The sequence below is a fragment of the Tachysurus vachellii genome, chromosome 6, assembly GCF_030014155.1.
Source record: "Tachysurus vachellii isolate PV-2020 chromosome 6, HZAU_Pvac_v1, whole genome shotgun sequence".
In the NCBI taxonomy this organism is placed as follows: domain Eukaryota; kingdom Metazoa; phylum Chordata; class Actinopteri; order Siluriformes; family Bagridae; genus Tachysurus; species Tachysurus vachellii.
The window spans coordinates 8,393,893-8,413,024 of NC_083465.1; the positions used below are offsets into that span (position 1 = coordinate 8,393,893).

Below are 19,132 nucleotides of genomic sequence, written 5' to 3' on the forward strand. Positions count from 1 at the left end.
CTAAAACTAGACTAAAATGACGAGACTTTTAGTCGACTAAAACTAAGACTAACAAAAAAGATATGTGAATGACTAAATATGACTAAAACTAACAAGGACATTTGGCACAAGACTAAGACTAAGACTAAATTAAAAATAGGTGACGAAATTAACACTACTGTATTTTGAACCTGTCAGTATGTTACAGAAAAGGTAAAACTTATAATAAATGTATTTAACTTATAATGTATAATATGGGCCAAAAGTCTATATTTATATGGTATAATATGGGCCAAAAGTCCCCACAGAAACCAATACCTTTTGGTTCATCAGGTTAGTTAAACCTGACTGAGTAGTATGAGGAAGTACTTTAGTTCCTAAACAGCTATTTGAACTTAATTTCAAAGCCTATTAATATGAATAGTGACTCCAGTGGTCAATTTGAGATATGCATCGGCTACTAGTGTTCAAATGTCATTACAAAAGCTTATTGGAAACCTTGTCAAATTGATTGCTAAAACCTGATTGGCCAATGACAATCATGTTTTGCCTAATGTTTCAGTAATTATTTATCATGATATACAGGGCACCTTACTCTGTCCTACCAAAGTCCAGCTTGATTGACCTCAATGTTCTTAAAAAATAGTATTTAAACTTAAACTTTGCCCCTGTGTGTGTCCACACCCCAACTTGTGCAAACATCAGCAGAACCTTGCACTAAATATGTATTTATGGTTTGGTTCAGGAAATCAATTAATAAAACTAAAACTCATTAGTCTTCATTCAGTCTGGAGCTTAAGCTAGAGATGACTGCCTATAGTACTGGGAAGCACATTAACAATCCCAAGCCAGTTAATACATTTAAATATAAATATCAAGAAATAAAAGCTAAAATTCTCATATTTATCTTTTCATTTCAAACCCAAATGTCTTCGTTGTGCAGCAAAAACAAATGCCCCAGCCATGACTTTAAATGGAAGTAAGATATAAATATACAGTCACACACAAACATACTTGAGTTCCTCACAAACTTCTGATCAGCACTAAAGAAGAAACAATTGCTAATGATTATTTTGCGCAATATAAAATTTTACATGCCTCTCAAAATTATTCAGTATTTCCTTATTAGTAACAAATGGTTTCCTTTATACAGTTAGTTGAAATAAAATGCTTGCATAAATAAAATGAAAATAACTATTCATTAAATTAAATAAATTAATCGATTTTAATGCTATGATTATTTAGCTAAATTAAGTGAATAAAAATGATTGGGCCAATACATTTACTTACACAACAAAATAAAATAAAAGATAAAAAAAAAACTTTTAATAACCTAGTTGCATAAGTGTGAATAACCTGAAACTAATACACTGTTGAAGCACCTTTTGATTTCGTTAAAAAACATTAATTCTTGACTTGTGATGACATCTTGAATTAGCAATATTTTCTATTATGTTTTTCCAAAGAAAGAATAGAAAATATTGCTAATTCAAGATGTCATCACAAGTCAAGAATTAATGTCCTACCAAAGCTTTGTTCTGCTTTGTTCACCCCACAGATTTTTAGTTGGATTCTGGGTTCTGCCTAGGTTATCTATAAATCTGTTGTCGGTCAAGCCATTTCTTTGTTGAATCGGATTTATGCTTTTGGTCATAGTCATGCAGAAAATGTGAAATTCCTTTTATTTTCATCTGAAACCGACTAATGTCAAAACCGTAAATGTCAATTTGTGCACTAAAACTCTCATTGGCCATTAACACATTTTGACACGTGATTTGGGATTTGAAGAAGACAGTTTGAAGAAATTTTTTTGAGAATTTTTTTGTGAGAAAGGACATCTGTCTAGCCATCCTAGCTATAGCCCAGACATGAAGTATATGGGAGACAAGCAGAGTGTAATCAGTACTTGTTGGATATTCCAGAAGGTCCTTTAATTTTGCCATTGTTTTCTTGGTAGCCTCCCTATTAAGTTTTTGTTTTGTCCTTTAATAGATTTTGAAGTTAAATCCTATTATGTCCCTGTGATGTACCATTTTCTTAATTTGTTGATGAAAGCATTTACAATGTGCCATGGTACATCTTATGTTTTGTAAATTCTTTTAGAACCATCTCCTTTCAAAAAGTGAGACACCAAGCATGCCTTGTAAGTTATTTGCAAACCATGGTTTCAGCAATTGTATGAATTTAAAAAAAAAAAAAAAACAGCTACAGATATGATGATTAATTTTAAACATGAAACTGAATGTCATTGGTTCATTCTGAACCTCTGTTCATACAAAACAGCATTAATTATGTGCATATATGAATATGGTGCAAAAATACATTCACACACCTACATCAATGAATGTGAGAAAAGTTACAGGCAAATTTTGCACATCTGCAAATCAGTATGTTAATTCATGCAATGAGATATATTCAACTGTAGAATATTTTCTAAAAAAAAATTTCTTGCAAAGTCAGTAACTAACTTAGTAATTGCTTGTATCTGTCGATATGATTCTCAAATGCACATACAAGTTTCTGTTAGATAGGTTCCTGTTATTACGTTCATTACAGAATCTATAAACAGTAGCTGCCACAACAAACCCCTCCTTTTTGTAAGAAAACTTAGAAAATGCTGTTATCTGAGGTTTTATTCACAGATGTTAAATGCCACTTTTGACAAAGCTTCAGAATTTAACATCTTTTATTAAATATTTAAATATTTTATTATTAACCCTGTGATTATGTGGACTCTTGATTCAATCCCTGTGAATGAGTTACTATAGAAGATATATAGGCTATAGAAAATAACATTAGAATGTGCACGTGTATATAAACCTTGTGAGTGCACTGCTGCGACAGCAAATTATAACATTTACTAACCAATCACATATGAAAATTCAACAAGATTGTGGCATAAAATCCTCTGTAAATTTCTCAGCAAAACATTCATTGTGAAAGACTAATATTCATTTTGGTAAGTCAGTAGTGTTTTGCTGAAGCTGAAGAAAAGCATCCCTAAAGCCCTTGGTTATGTGAATTTTTTACACTAAAACTTCAGAAGGGGTTCATCAGAACATAATAGAACCCTCTCATAAACTCATTCTAACATTCAAATTAAATATCGAGAACAATCACATTTCCACAGTCTAAAGCTAATACACCAATATCTTGTCTCCTTTAATAAGTGTCTTAGACTTCATATATACATGGACAAATTGTTGGTACCCTTCAATTAAAGAAAGGAAAACCCACAATAATCACTGAAATAACTTGAAACTGATCAAAATAAAAATAATCAAATATTAACTGTAAATGTTTTGAATCGTGATTTAAAAGAAGCATTTAAAAAACAAACTAATGAAACTGGCCTAGACAAAAATTACGCTACCCCTAACTTACTCATTTGTTGCAAAACCTTTTGAAGCAATCAAGCAATTTCTGTAATTCCCAATGAGACTCCTGCACCTGTTGACAAGTATTTTGGCCCACTCCTCGTAAACAAACTGCTCCAGCTGTCTCAGATTTGAAGGATGCCTTCTCCAGATTGCATGTTTCAGCTCTTTCCTCAGATGTTCAGTGGGATTTAGTGTGTTTTTAACTGTTTGTTTTGATCTTCGATTAATCTTGAGATTTCATTGTACCCTGCACATATAGGAGATATTATGTGACAACCAGATATTCCTGAGACAACTCTCTCCTTAGCTTTCTGTGTTCCATGTTCAATGTAGTGCACACCATCATACCAAACAGCACAGTACTTTTCACCATTTAAATAAGCAGACACATGTGATATACATGTGGACATACTTTAGTTTAACAGGTGCCTATGGTCAAATTATTTTAAATCTTTTCTAGGGGTACCATAATTTTTGTCCAGGCCAGTTTCAGTAGTTTATTTTTTTTAATGCTTCTGTTGAACCACACATCAAAAGCAATGTCTGATTGTCAATCAATTTTCAGTAATTTTTTATTTACTGTTACTTTTGTCAGTTTCAAGTTATATATTAGTGACCACTGTGGGTTTTTTTTGTTTTTTAAAGGAAGGGTACCAGCAATTCTTTCCATGTGTGTATATGCCCTTTGCCACATTACCATGTTAAATGTTTATTTACATCTGCTACCATCTGACCCCACAGAACTTGATCAGGGTGCTAATTACTTAGAGTTAAGGTTTCACTACACATTAGATAAAGTAGCTCCACTTAAAAGAAGAAAAAGCACCCTGGTATAATGATCACACATGCACCCTACAACAGACCACTACGAAATCAGCACACAAATGGTACTACCTACTAAATTGGTAGTATTTCAATACCATGGAAGGAAATCCTCCTGAGATACAGAAAGAAATCTCTGTTAGATCAGCGCTTCTGACCACCTCAAAGATAAGAAAAACTTTTCATTTAATACAGGGAATAAAACCACTGTTAGAAAATGCACACCACCTATATGCAGCAGCAATAACTCCATGAGAATATCAGAAAAAAAAAATTCAGAATATAAACTTAACGCCAGACAATTTGATAGCTAATCCTGTAATAAAATTACTATATCTAACCAATGTTTCAATCTCCTTAGACACATTTGATATCATACAGTGCACCCGGAAAGTATTCATAAGATCTTCACTTTTTCCACATTTTATGTTACAGCCTTATTCAAAAATGGAATAAATTCATTAATTTCCTCGGAATTCAACAAACAATACCCCATAATGACAACATGAAAGACGTTTGCTTGGAATCTTTGCAAATTTATTAAAAATAAATGAATAATCACATGTACATAAGTATTTACAGCCTTTGCCATGACACTCAAAATTCAGCTCAGGCAGATCCTGTTTCCACTGATCATCATTGACATGTTTCTATAACTTGACTGGAGTCCACCTTTAGTAAATTCAGTTGACTGGACATGATTTGAAAAGGCACACACCTGTCTATATAAAGTCCCACACTTAACAGTGCATGTCAGAGCACAAACCACGCATGTTCAAGGAATTGTCTGTAGACTTCAGAGACAAGACTGTGTCAAGGTACAGAAAAAATTCTGCTGCATAAGGTCCCAATGAGCACAGTGGCCAACATCATTAATAAATGGAAGAAATACTGAACCACCAGAACTCTTCCTAAAGTGGGCCGCCCGGCCAAACTGAGTGATCAGGTGAGAAGGGCCTTAGTCAGGTAGGTGACCAAGAACCTGATGGTCACTCTGAAGCCAATCTTCAGGAAAAGGCACATGATGGCCCACCTGGAGTTGGTCAAACAGCACCTAAAGGACTATCAGTCAATGAGAAAGTCTCTGGCATTTTGAATAAAAAATTTAACTCTTTTTTCCTGAATAGCAAGCGTCATGTCTGACGGAAACCAGGCACTGTGCATCACCTGTACAATACCATCCCTACGGTGAAATATGGTGGTAAGATTTCAAACAAACTTCTATAACATTGTCATTATGGGGTATTGTTATATAGAATTAATTAAGAATTAAGAATTAATAGAATTGTGAGGAAAATAATAAATTGAATCCATTTTCCTGTTATGTTCCTGTGGCTGTAACATAAATTGTGGAAAAAGTGAAGTACTGTGAATACATTCCAGGTGCACTGTAAATAATACAGTAATTCTACTTGATAAACTAGAAAATGTTGTTGGAGTTAAGGGAATATCCCTCTCCAGTCTTTATCTGACTGATTGTTATCAGTTTTTAGATATAAATGGTGACTATTGCAAGCATTAATTTCGATGATCCACAAGGTTGTATTATTGCCATTGCTTTTCTGCTTATACATGCTACCTTTTGGAACAATTATTCATAAACATGTTATCAGCTTCCAATATTAGGCAGATGACACACTGTCACTGATGACACTGATGTTTTTATCAAGGAACGTTTAGACTTTATGTGCCTGACCGAGACCTGGCAGCGCGAGTCGGATTACGTCCATCTGAATGAACTCCGTCCTCCGGGCTGTTCTGTGTTTGGTACAGCCCGCAAAATAGGTCGTGGAGGTGGACTTGCCATTGTGCACCGTGACTGTTTCTCTTGTAGGCAACTGAGTCAGGATTCCTTCAGCTCGTTTGAACACCAAATGACTAAGGTTGGCACTACAAAGTCTTTTCATTGTGTTTTAATTTATAGACCTCCTGGCCCTGCGCGTCTGTTTTTAGATGAGTTTGCTGAGTTTCTATCTAATATTATTAAATTGGAGTCTGTGTTAATAGTCGGTGATTTTAACATTCACATAGATGACGATTCCTGTAACACGGCATTAGAACTATTATCTTTGACCGAGTCTTTTAACTTTACACAGCATGTTTCTGGTCCCACACACACAAAGGGCCATACATTGGACTTGGTTTTTAGTTTGGGCCTGTGTGTGGATCAAATATCTATTAATGATATTCTAGTGAGTGATCACAGTTGTATTTTCTTTAATCTGTCTTTTTATTTGGAGTCTAATCCATCTAAGGTGTGCACTCAACGACGTATTATAAATCAAGTTGCTGTTGATAAGTTTTGTTTTTTATTTGATCCTAGTTCTTTTAATGAGTGTACTGATGCTGAGTCATTAGTTCAGTCATTTAATAATCATTGTGTGTCCGTTTTAAATAATGTGGCACCGCTTAAACGCAGTCTTATTTCCCCACAAAAACATTGTCCTTGGCTGAATGAAAGCATCTTTAGTCTCAGGAGAAATTGTCGTAAAGTGGAGCGTTTATGGAAAACCTCTAATCTTGAAGTACACAGGTTACATTTTAAGGAGCTGATCATAGCTCTCAATGTTATGATTAAACAGGCCAGATCTGATTATTTCACAAATCTTATTGTTGCAAATAAGAAAAATCCTAAAGTCCTGTTTGACACAATTAAAAATATTGTTTCGCCCCCAGCTCCTCAAGTATCAGTTTATTCATCAGCTGACTGTAATAGATTTTTACATTTCTTTGTCAGTAAAGTGCAGGGCATTAGGGACAGTATTTCTCCTTCATCGCACACCTATAATAGAGGTTCTCCTCTCCACTCTTGGGACCGTTTTTCTCCTGTCAGTCTACAGGGCATTAAGGATTTATTAAAAAAGATGAAACCTTCTTCTAGCCCCGTTGACATTGTCCCAACGACTCTACTGTTAAATGCTACTGATACGCTTGCTCCCTGTCTGGTAAATATGATAAACTTGTCTCTTTCTACTGGCACGGTTCCCTCCTGTTTTAAACAAGCTGTAGTGAACCCCATTCTAAAAAAGCCAAACCTGGATCCTTCTGACCCTATAAACTACCGGCCCATATCTAAACTGCCGTTCATCTCCAAAATTTTAGAAAAAGTGGTAGCTAATCAACTGTCCACTTATCTGCAATACCATCAAATCTTGGATAAGTTTCAATCAGGTTTCCGCAAAGTGCATTCAACTGAGACAGCTCTTCTTAAAGTGTCAAGTGACATTTTGATGGCAGCAGATTCAGGCCAGTACACAGTGTTGGTTTTACTGGATCTAACCTCAGCGTTTGATACAGTTGACCATAAAATTTTGCTAAAGTGTTTGCAAAATGTTATTGGTTTATCTGGGTCTGTACTCCAGTGGTTTTCTTCTTATCTTACTGATAGAACTTTTTCGGTTGTGATAAATCAGATCATGTCTGACACTGTGTCTCTATCATGTGGAGTACCACAGGGATCAGTTTTAGGTCCTTTGCTGTTTTTACTGTATATGACACCTCTTGCTCAGAAAATTCAGTGTTTTAAGCATGTGTCCTATCACCTATATGCTGATGATATTCAGTTATATTGTTCTTTCAGGGAGTCTGAGTTTCACTTGCTGTCTAGCTTGTTGGAGTGTCTGTCTTGTATTAAGGAGTGGTTGGGCAGTAACTACCTTCAACTAAATCCGAAAAAGACAGAAACCTTGATCATTGCCCCAGATAAGAAAATTCCACAGATCAGGCAACATCTTGGTTCTTTGGGCTCTTCTATTCAGTCAAGCCTCAGGAACCTCGGTGTTGTATTTGATCAATCCATGTCTTTAGATCAACATTCAGGACAGATGGTTAAAAGCTGTTTTTATCACTTGCGGAATGTTTCTAAAATGAGGAAAATGTTGTCTAATGTAGATTTAGAGATGATTATACATGCTTTTATCTCTTCGCGTTTGGACTATTGTAACTCACTCCTTACTTGTCTTAACAAACGTGCTTTAAATCGTCTTCAGATTGTTCAGAATTCAGCAGCGAGGCTTTTAACTGGAACCAGCAGAAGATCTCACATCACACCGGTTTTATACTCTCTTCACTGGTTACCAATCAAATATAGAATTGATTTTAAAATTTTGGTCCTCACTTATAGAGCCCTTCATGGGAATGCTCCTGAGTACATTTCTGACCTGTTGACCCCTTATGGCTCTTCGAGAGCATTGAGGTCATCAGGTCAAAATCTGCTTGTGGTCCCTAAAACCCATTTTAAAACTCGGGGGGATCTTTCTTTTCAGTCTGTGGCCCCCAGACTGTGGAACGCGTTGCCCCTGTCTCTGCGTGTGGCTGATTCTGCTGAGTCTTTTAAAAAGCAACTGAAGACACTCTTATTTAGACAAGCTTTTAGCTGACTGGGCTTTTATGGTTTCATCCCTGTTGTAGTGTGTTTTATTATTTTAGAGTTGAAGTTTTGCTGTCTTTAATAATTTCTCTTTTTTACTTTGCAAGAATGTTTTATTGTCCATTTAAGTTTTATTGTTATATTTTGTAAAGCACTTTGTGATTTTATCTGTGAAAGGTGCTATATAAATAAACTTTACTTACTTACTTACTTACTGTTATGTTTCAGAAAAGTCAGACAAGAGATAACAGCTTAATTGGATTGAAGAATATATAAAGGACATTAGACAGTGAATGCTGATTAACTTCTACTTCCTGCTTAATTTTGACAAGACAGAAGTGCTTGTCCTAGGACCACATGCTGCCGGAAGAAAGCTTTCCGATTACATAGTTTCATCATGTACAGCAGTAAAACTCCTTGGTGTGAATACTAACTAGTCTTTCATTTGAAGTTGATGTACAGTCATGGTTAAAAGTTTTGGCAGAGTGATCATATTCATTTTAAATAATTGCAAAAAGATTTTTTCTTTAAAAATACAATTATTACTATGTTTACATGCAAACATTTCTACCAATTATCCTTCTATTTATAGATAATTACAAGTGATATTGGCCTCATTTGGTTTATTCTATTGAGTATACATGTACAATTTTTATTTCAATTGTGCATAAAAAAACGTTCTTTAGTAGTTTCTAATTCTAAAAAGTAACTGTATAAACTGGCCATCTTACTAGCAGCTACATGGGTGAGGAAAAGCATTTGCAAGCAGGCATTAAAGTTAGGGTTTCCGTTGTTTGAGAAATGCTTCATAAAACTGAGTTGGGCCGACAAAATAAACAAATACAAAACTAACGTGTAGCCAATGAGCAGAAAGGGGCTTTTTTCCTTCTCGATAGGTGAGTAACGTCTTGTTTTGTTTTGTTTCACAAAGCTATGATAAAGACACATTTCTTTCCATTAGTTGCCTCGGTTGCGCATGTATGAGCAGAGCTATCAATACAGGGGTGGGACCCATTTGGGTTAGGGGCGTGTTTGTTTTGGTGATTTCAAATGTCAGCATTGGCTTTCAAACAACAGAGACCCCACCTTTAACTTAACCTAACTCAATTTGTTTAATTCTGTCTGGGTCACCAGGCATGGAACTGTATTATAATGACATTAATTACACATAACTAGATATTTTGTATTAAATACTGTGGGAATTTCTGTGGTGGTTAGCATTTTATTCAGCAGAAGACCCTGTAAATCCTCTTTCAAATAATTTTCCAAGACCTGCAGTTTGATATGCTGGATGTGCACTCAAATAGTATTATAATGTAAAGTCATGTTTTCCAAACAAACGGAGATGCATGCACAACCTAACCAAAACCACCTTGTGTTAGCTTGTAAATGTGTCCAATTAAATAGTACATGATCAATAAAATCACGATCAAAGGTATTTTTATTATCTTTTTTTAAATAAACATTTTTTAATGTTTATTGTACATTTTACAAATTTTAAGTTTAAAAACGCCGTAATAATTGTGTTATAACTCTTATTTACTGAATGTATGAATCATCTACTCTCTGATACAGAATCTTTTCCTGAATTTATCTTTTGGTCACAAGAGGGGATAAAGAGTAGAATTATAGCTATGCTTATTTCATAATAATTTTCCAAAAAAATTAACAATGACAAAAAAAAGAAATACAATACAACAGAAAAAAATATTGAGATACATTTAATAAAAGACTATTGAGTAACATGTTCTTCAGGCATAATTTTAAATGAGCGACCAGTAATAAGTCTAAAGCCTGCTATATTACTAACACTGATTTTAATGTTTAATCTGCTAGTTGTAGATGTAGGTACCTCATGACAGCGTATTGTAACTTCTTTAACTGTCATATCAATATCTTATCCAAATCACCCAACGCCAGCATATCAAACAAGGCAGTATAATAAGTTTAGCTGTCATGCAGTCCAGCAGGAGCCAAAAAATATTAAACACTCAAAGCTTTTCCACCAATACAAATGTTCATGAGTGCCCTAAGTTGGAGGTTTACACTATCACATAGGGTTTAAACCTATATGTATTACTTACAGCTGTAGATTTACACAACAGAGTAAGAGATATTTTCTTCTCTTTTCAAACTAGACGACTCGATATATTACACACAAGCCGATCTGCCCTAATATAGCAGGGTAGGTTTTTATGAACCTGGGGTGGACTAGTTGGGACACTCCTCTAGGGAAGTTTATTTCACAACAAACTAAATGAATTGTCCACATTCCCTGACTATGTTGACTTGTTCTTGTCCTTATCGGCCATTGGTGTCTACAGCTATTATTAGCGCGCTACCTACCCAGTTTAGTTATACGGGATAAGTTATATATAGCAATAGCTAGTCTAGAAAAACATGAAGTACTTTAATATTAGACCAGCTAGCTAACGAGCTTTCTCTCCAACTCTACTATAAACACATTGTAAAACCATTTTTTAGATATTTAGTGAAACAATTTTACCTTTTTCCTGGCGTTGAATTACACGTTTATTCCCATCCAGTGTTGGTTTGTACAGTGAAATGTCGCCTCAGTCCCCTAAAAGAGGCTAGCAATGGTTAGCTGACTGGCTAACGTTAGCTCCAACTGGCCTAAATGATCCAGAGCTCCGTGTGTGTGTGTGTGTGTGTGTGTGTGTGAGAGAGAGAGAGAGAAGAAACTGCCCGTCACGCCACACTTCTGAAGTCTCCCAAACTTCCAAACATTTCAAAGTGTCCTATCTGTCCTTTAGAGAAGGACAATCACCCAGACATTCATGTGGTTTTATAACATGCCTATACCAACAAACTGCTCTTCCTTCCTTCTTTCCTAACACTCGCCTTATTCCAGGGAGTGATACACTGTACCGGAAGTAAGATGAAGCTCAGGGAGAGTTTCTTTTGCGCGCATGCGCGCGTTTATGAGCCTCCACTGTTTGGCATGTTTGGTGGTAAGTGGACAGAGAGCTGTGGCTAATTATAGATAGGACTGAGTTGCTTTATGTTTATATTGCATTGTAATCATATTAGTATGATGTTTATTTTGATGTCTAAGCTTGTTGTATTAATATTATAACTTGATGCCATAAGCCAAGTCAGCTAAAACTAGATAAATTAAAAATCAACATTTCGAACACTATTGTGAATCTATAGAAATTTTTAGTTCAGTTTGGTTTATGCAAACATTAATCACAACTTTACTAAAAGATTGATACATGCAAAGCCTTGAGCATATAAATAGCATAAAATGTATCATAAATGATCATTGATTACACAAACTAATTGTTTGTTATCCAGGTATATCATGTGTTTCAAATTCATTCCTTTAAATTATAGTTCAACTATTACAGTATTTCCGTCTTAATTAAAATATTTATTTGAAACTGCACTGTGTTCATCTCTAAAAGTTAAATAATATATTTCATGTGAAATTATATATAAGCTTCATTAAGTACTTATTGTAAGTTTTAAAATACCAAATAAAAGAAACTGCTCAAATAGCTCACATTAAGTAATAAACAAGCTTCTTACACAATAACACAATAACTTCTTACACAATAACACAATAACTTCTTAGACAATAACAGCAGTTGTTTTTTCTTCTCCAACACTGCTTGCTAAAACCAGAGAAGAATAACACCACATTAAACTGGCAGGTTATTGTGTTGCAAAAAAAAAAAAAATGAATAAAAAAAATGATACCAAGATGTCATATGCAACTCAATGTGAAATTAGGAGAAATTAAAAACGATAAAAAGAAATAAAATATTTTGGAGGAAAAGGGAAAATAAAAACCACGAAAGCAACAAGATCCTCTAATAGAGTTGACTTTTATTTGGGTAAAATGAAGAATACTTTCTAATTTCTTTACTTGTATAAGTGAAGAATACTTTCATTAATGACAACTTAATACTTAATACTGATAATTACTTTTGAACACAAGACTGAATGTGATTGGTTTAACCAAGTAAAGTTAATATATACATTTTATACCTAGTCAACGGAATTACATAGAACCTTTATTTTGAAATATGGATAAATAGAGCCGGAAGTAATTCTACTGGACTGGCTGGTTCACGTTGTTGAAGGTGAGGTACTGAACGCATCCGAGTGTATTTAGTTTGTTTATATTTGCTCAGAACCAGTTGGTGGACTTTCAGTTTTAAACAAAAAAGGTTCGTACTACATCCTAAATACAGTGTCGCAGTATGTAATATAGTAGCGGTAGAAAATAGTGTAGGAGTTTAGAGTCGTTTTCAGCTTCGGGAGATCCCACATTGACAAATATGGTATTGAAATCAATGTGCTGTTAGATTAATTATATCTTACTGTAGTGTGCTGTTTTTATAATTACAGCTTTAGTAGGCAGAGTGAGATTTTAAATAGCTTCACCTTTTTCCATCCACTTGCCAAAATGTATCTGAATGTATACAGCCACATCTGAATTTCATCATAGATAGTTAGTAAGTTATAGGAGCCATAATTAAGATGCAGCATGATTTATGCATGTTTGTTTGTTTTGTCTGTCATCAACGACAAAAAGTTTATACCCAACAATCACATTTGAGAAATTTCCAATTCTTATATATTGTATAATGAGTACAAAACCTTTGTACCTCCCTGTTAAAATTTGCAGGTTTTTGTGTCATAAAAATTAAACAAAGACACTTCATGAAATTTTTGAACTAGACACTTTCTCCCCTGTTTGTTGTAGGTGTGTATTTAAAAAAACATAGAACAGTGTTTTAGGCTCATGGTATCTTAAATCTGTAACCTAATGAACCAGAGTTAATGTATTCAATGATAGAGACTTAAAGCACTTTTGTACATCGCACTTGATAAGAGTGGCTGCCAAATGCTGTAAATGAAATGATCAGATTTTCTCCATGGTTTCCCACAACATCGACCAACACCGTGTTCTAACAAAATATCAGTCTTAATTTGGCAATTAATTTTCAGCTCTTCTTCTGGCCCAGACCTATCAAATTGTGAGGTTTTTCCTGTGCCCAGCAGTCTTTCACAATCATTTTACAAGTTTCAGATAGGATATTGATCAGGGCTCTGACTGGGCTGCTCCAAAAATTTGATAACCTCTTCTGTTGATAATCATCATCTTAAGCCATTCCTGTAATGGATTTGTGTTTTGAGCCATTTTCATGCTGGATGTTGAAATTTCAATTCAACTTCAGCTGTCTAACAGAGGCCATTAGGTTTTCTGCCAAAATGAATGGGTTTTTAGAGCTACCCATGGTTATTTGATTCTATATTGAATAGAGCTCAAGTCTCTTAGCTGAAGGGATGCACCCCCAAGTATGCTGCTTTCACTACCATGCTTAACTGTAGGTATGATGTCTTTTGGTTATAAGCTGTTTTACACTAAACATATCTTTTAGGATGATTAGATAAAAAGGTAAGATAAAACGGTTTTATCTTATCATTGGTCTCATCACACCAGAAAACATTATAACATAGTTTCTAAGGTTTTCGCCACTTCTTCATAATGAACTTCATGGGTTTGTTGGTTGCTATGGCAGCTGCTACAAATGAACAGAACATTAAGAAAAAAAAATCATATATAAACACTGATATGGTAAACTTTTCACCAGTGATATCGAAAGAGTCTTCTGTGTCAGCTCTTTGTAACAGTCAAATGTAAAGCTTTATAAAACTGGAATATCTTCTGTCAGAGAGGTTTGCAAGATGTGGGTCTTATTAACTTAAAGAAAGAGTGAGGAACGGATGCTGGTGAGGAAACAATTGTTTATGGTTGGTAGAAAATTATTCACACAACATGACATTAATTTAATAAATAATATGTACTTTATGTATGTTGAACAGTTATTTTAGTTATTTTTATAGTTATTTTCCTATAAAACGATGCCTTATTTTGTTTCATTCCTATAATTGATTCTATTGTCACCTATGAGTAGTGCATCAAGTTTAATTTGTCTGTGCTTTCAGAGGCGTGTAAATGACGTCAAATGGCACACCTGTAGTAAGGAAAAAATAGTTTTTGTGTAGTCCACAAATAAGAACTATTTGTGTAGTCCACAAATAAGAACTACATTAGATTAGGGATAAGTTCATTTATTAACAAAAAGTCTAAAATAAAGTAATGTAATGCCTGTGTTTTGACATGCTTCTTATAACAGATCACTATGGCCTTCTCATCAATGGTGCTTCCAAAGATGTTATTGACACCACACTACAGGTCTTTCAGGTAACATATATATATTCATTTTGAATATATATATATGTATATATATATATATATATATATATATATATATATATATATATATATATATATATATATATATACACACACACACATATATATATATATATATATATATATATATATATATAGATATATATATACATATATACATATATATATATATATATATATATATATATATATATATATATATATATGTGTGTGTGTGTGTGTGTGTGTATATATATATATATATATATACACACACACACACACATATATATATATATATATATATATATACACACACACACACACACATATATATATATATATATATATATATATATATATATATATATATATATATGTGTGTGTGTGTGTGTGTGTGTGTGTGTGTGTGTGTGTGTGTGTGTATATATGAATAAACATGAAACTTAATTTTTTTATTTATATATTTTTTTACAGCTGCCAGAAGGCAGTTCAGGGCATAGACCCTGTCCAAACAAATGCAGAACTTTTTTGGAAACATTCTCCCCCTTCATTTGGAATCCCATACACATGAAAATTGTATTTTTGAAACCACCCTCCAAGGTGGAGAAATTTTAAAAGATCATTTTCACTGTTTATGATAGATGCATAATTTTTGTGCCTAACCCTAACCTGATAGGTATTTTAAAATATGTTGTTCCTGTGCAGTTTTCAAAGAAGGGTAGAAACTTTTTCTAGAAAAGTTTTCAAAAATGTCCATATATGTATAAATTGCTCCTTATTGGGCTTTAGGTTACTTTTTCATTTGTGATGGTTGTTATGTAAAACATAGTTTCCCAATACTGTCATACTATTTGCTTCAGTGTTTCAACAGTTGCGGCAGCTCTTCAGAAGCTGACAAGAGTACGAGTAGTAGACAACAGCAGTCTTGGAAACGGCCCCTATCACCGTTCTCCTAGAGTCATTCATGTGTACACCAAGAATGGTGTGGGCAAAGTGGGTGACACCGTCCTGTTGGCCATTAAAGGACAGAAAAAGAAAGCACTGATTGTGGGTCACAAGATGCCTGGACCAAGGATGTCACCTAGATTTGATTCAAACAATGTTGTTTTGATCGAAGAAAATGGGAACCCAACAGGGACGAGGATAAAAGCTCCCATACCTACACATTTACGCAAACTGGATGGTGATTACTCCAAATTATTAGCTATTGCACAACGCTTTGTGTAGGTAATGTTACTGAGCTGTAGCTGCTATTCGTGATTGGTACAGTGTTGAACAATAAAAATAAAAATGTCAATTTTTTCAATAAATCTTAATAAAGTAATATATTTATAAAGCTTGTTTTTATTCAGTAGTAAATTGTGTGCGGTTTATAAATTCTCTTTCCAATTGGCTTTGAATCTGTTATTTGTCTGTAAAAATTAAATCCACAAACAATTACAATGGTTGGACAATTAAACTGAAACACTTGGATTTAGACTACAATAATTTATTAGTTTAATATACATATGCTATAGGGCTTCCTTATGCAGCCGATTCAGCATCAGTTTGTCTTGGTAATAACAGCTAAAAGTCCTGCACAGTGGCCAGAGGTATTTTGAACCATAAATGATGCTCATCCAAAACACCCCAAAGTGGCTTGGTAACCTGATCTGGTAGACTGTGCAGGCTATGGGAGGCCTGGCCTTCAGAGTACATGCAACAGTTGGAGTGGTAAGATTCTTTGGGGCTTTTCCACACCAGAATTCTCCAATTTGTGTTAAAGACAGTAAAGGTGAACTTATCAGGCAAATTATTTCACATTGTCCACAACCTAAGATTTCTGCTGCTGGCACAATTAAAATGTTTGGCTAATGCAGCCCAACAGCTCCCAATGAACAATTTTAGTGGAAACAGGAGTGTGAAGGTATGCATTTAATTCTGCAGTGAATTGGGCAGCTGTGTTTTTTTTAGATACAGTCCAGGGTAGTACGCCTTTCAGTAGCATTCCTCTTGCATTGACCATTTGTATGACAACATAAACATCAAATTGTTCAGCTCCCACTCTTCAGTTCATTCTTCATTTACCACAGCAAATTGCTAGCATAATTAAAAGGTGTTTTCCTATCTTTGTGTTAAAAAGACTGCACACATCACTAGTTAGCAGTTATATCATGGCAACATATTGCAGATTTATGTACATTAATATCTGGCATTTTACTGAAAATAGATGAAAACATAAATCTTGGAACAAGGACATTGCAAATGGTCACTGTTGTGATTGGCTTATAGGTAGGTTTTGTTTTAAGTAGAATTGTAGCTATCTTCTGTTAATATTGTAATGAAAGTTTGTGGACCTTTGCAATTTTCTATATTTCAGCATAAATATGAAACAAAACAATCAGATTTTCACACACGTCCTAAAATTAGACAAAGTGAACCCAGTGAAACCAATCACACAAAACATTTTTTGAGGAAAGATAATCTAGATCTGCGAGTGGCAAAAGTATTTGAACATTTGTTTTGACGCCTGAGATATATCCGAGGTAGTTCGGTAGAAAATGAGTGAGTGAGAGAGAGTGTTTTCTGTCTCTGGTTTGCCCCACTTGTGCAGCAACAACTGCAATTAATTTTCCATGTTGCTGTTGATCAGTCCTGCATAACAGCTAGGAGGATTTTTAACCCATTCTTTAGTCTTGCTGAATGACCCATTTTCTCTTGAGATTTAGTTCACTGACAGGTCACTTAGGACATGTAAATCTGATGTTTTAGGTCACAAACTTTCAAGCAACACTGTAGTTTACAGTGTAGTCTGACAATTCACTATAAATAGTGGTGGATATAACCCACTATCTTATGTTGAAACATCCAATAACTGAATGGTTTTACTCTTTCAACTGTAAATTGTTTTTGAGTCACTATTAAATTTAAGAAATTACAATGCAATCATCAGTATTCCTCATCCGTCTCTTGATACATGGTGAATATATGTTATTTAGAAAAAAAACATTTTTGTGTTGTAATTTAGTGAGGTTTTGTTAGAAATGTTTACTTTTTTAGGTGCTTGTAGCAGAGTTGGGGTTCCCGAGTCATATGACTTGACTCGAGTCAGACTTAAGTCGCAAATTTGAGACTTGAGACTTGCTTGACAAATATTAAAAAAAGACTCGACTTGACATTCATGACTTGAGACTTACTTGTGACATGCACATGTGTGACTTACTCCCACCACTGGTTTGTAGTAATTTGTAAACAATATGTAATGGGGTAGTGGGGGGCACGGTGGCTTAGTGGTTAGCACGTTCGCCTCACACCTCCAGGGCCAGGGTTTGATTCCCGCCTCCACCTTGTGTGTGTGGAGTTTGCATGTTCTCCCCGTAACCCTCCCCTCAGGGGTTTCCTCCGGGTACTCCGGTTTCCTCCCCCGGTCCAAAGACATGCATGGTAGGTTGATTGGCATCTCTGGAAAATTGTCCGGAGTGAGTGCATGAGTGAATGAGAGTGTGTGTGCGATGGGTTGGCACTCCGTCCAGGGTGTATCCTGCCTTGACGCCCGATGACGCCTGAGATAGGCACAGGCTCCCTGTGACCCAAGGTAGTCTGGATAAGCGGTAGAAGATGAATGAATGAATGTAATGGGGTAGAAGGTGTAGGACTACAAATTGGGTGGACTACAAATCCCAGGAGCCAAGAGAGTATAAAAGGAAGTCAAACTTGTGACTTCCTCTTTGACTTCCTCTTTGTGTACCATGTGCTAAGAAAAGCTGTTTGGTGTTTTTCAAAGCAGATGAAAAGACCAATTGATTAATGAACAGTATAGCAGCCTAGAACTGAATTGTAAAGTGTCCTCATGGTAGTTGTGTTGAGTGGTGTCTCTGAGAATTAAACCGATATATTTAAGAGTACAGGTACTTGGAACAATTTGTTGTGGTTTGAGGTTATGATTTACTCTTGCTGTGGAGTGCGGATTGAACGAGTTTTTGTTGGTTTGGTTTGTAATTTGAGTGCACTTATTTGCAGAGCAGAAACTACCATTAGATAAGATTGGGAACCCTGTTGTCTGTAATGGTTACAAGATAATTCTTTTTTTCTTTTGTTTTTGTTTGTTTTGATTTTTTTGCCATTTTTGATTCTTTGTGATGCTAATTGTTGTTGTTGTAAAATAAACCTTGTCATATTTGCAAAGAAACACATTGTAGTGGTTACCCTTAATTTTAAGGTTCTTCTCATCCCATTGTGGGATGATGGGGTTACAAATATTTTCAACCAGCCTGCAAAATTAGTTTTCTAAAACCATGGACTATCAGAATGTATCCAACAAATATTTCATGGGCTGTGTATATTTCATGGGATAATGTTGACAAAACC

At 34.8% G+C, this 19,132-nt stretch overlaps 2 protein-coding genes across 25 annotated transcripts in view; one reads left to right on the top strand and one right to left on the bottom strand.

Moving 5' to 3' along the window:
- The window catches only part of lrrfip2 (leucine rich repeat (in FLII) interacting protein 2), a 53,348-nt gene extending 41,880 nt beyond the window's left edge, over positions 1-11,468 (bottom strand). For 13 of the 22 annotated variants that reach the window (XM_060872010.1, XM_060872017.1, XM_060872009.1 and 10 more), the window contains exon 1: positions 11,057-11,467. The gene's annotated coding sequence lies outside the window, so the exon portion shown is untranslated. Of the gene's footprint in view, positions 1-11,056 lie in introns of all 22 variants that reach the window. The other 9 variants (XM_060872007.1, XM_060872006.1, XM_060872024.1 and 6 more) reach the window with 7 other exon arrangements.
- Positions 11,445-16,109, top strand: mrpl14 (mitochondrial ribosomal protein L14). Of its 3 annotated transcripts, none has more exons than XM_060872029.1 (3): positions 11,445-11,522; positions 14,724-14,791; positions 15,646-16,109. In XM_060872029.1, the coding sequence occupies exons 1-3, from the start codon at positions 11,481-11,483 to the stop codon at positions 16,010-16,012; spliced, it is 477 nt and encodes a 158-aa protein (XP_060728012.1). In that variant the 5' UTR covers positions 11,445-11,480; the 3' UTR covers positions 16,013-16,109. The 3 variants fall into 3 exon arrangements, with proteins under 3 accessions (XP_060728012.1, XP_060728013.1, XP_060728014.1); XM_060872030.1 differs by lacking the exon at positions 11,445-11,522 and adding an exon at positions 12,598-12,659; XM_060872031.1 differs by lacking the exon at positions 11,445-11,522 and adding an exon at positions 12,641-12,746.
- Positions 16,110-19,132: the final 3,023 nt, after the last annotated feature.

Bases quoted from the DNA above. Each gene is read 5' to 3' on its own strand.
- mrpl14 (XM_060872029.1), top strand. From the start codon at position 11,481: ATGCGCGCGTTTATGAGCCTCCACTGTTTGGCATGTTTGGTG. The intron at 11,523-14,723 runs GTAAGTGGACAG...TTCTTATAACAG, and splicing joins ACTGTTTGGCATGTTTGGTG to ATCACTATGGCCTTCTCATC. The intron at 14,792-15,645 runs GTAACATATATA...TATTTGCTTCAG, and splicing joins CCACACTACAGGTCTTTCAG to TGTTTCAACAGTTGCGGCAG.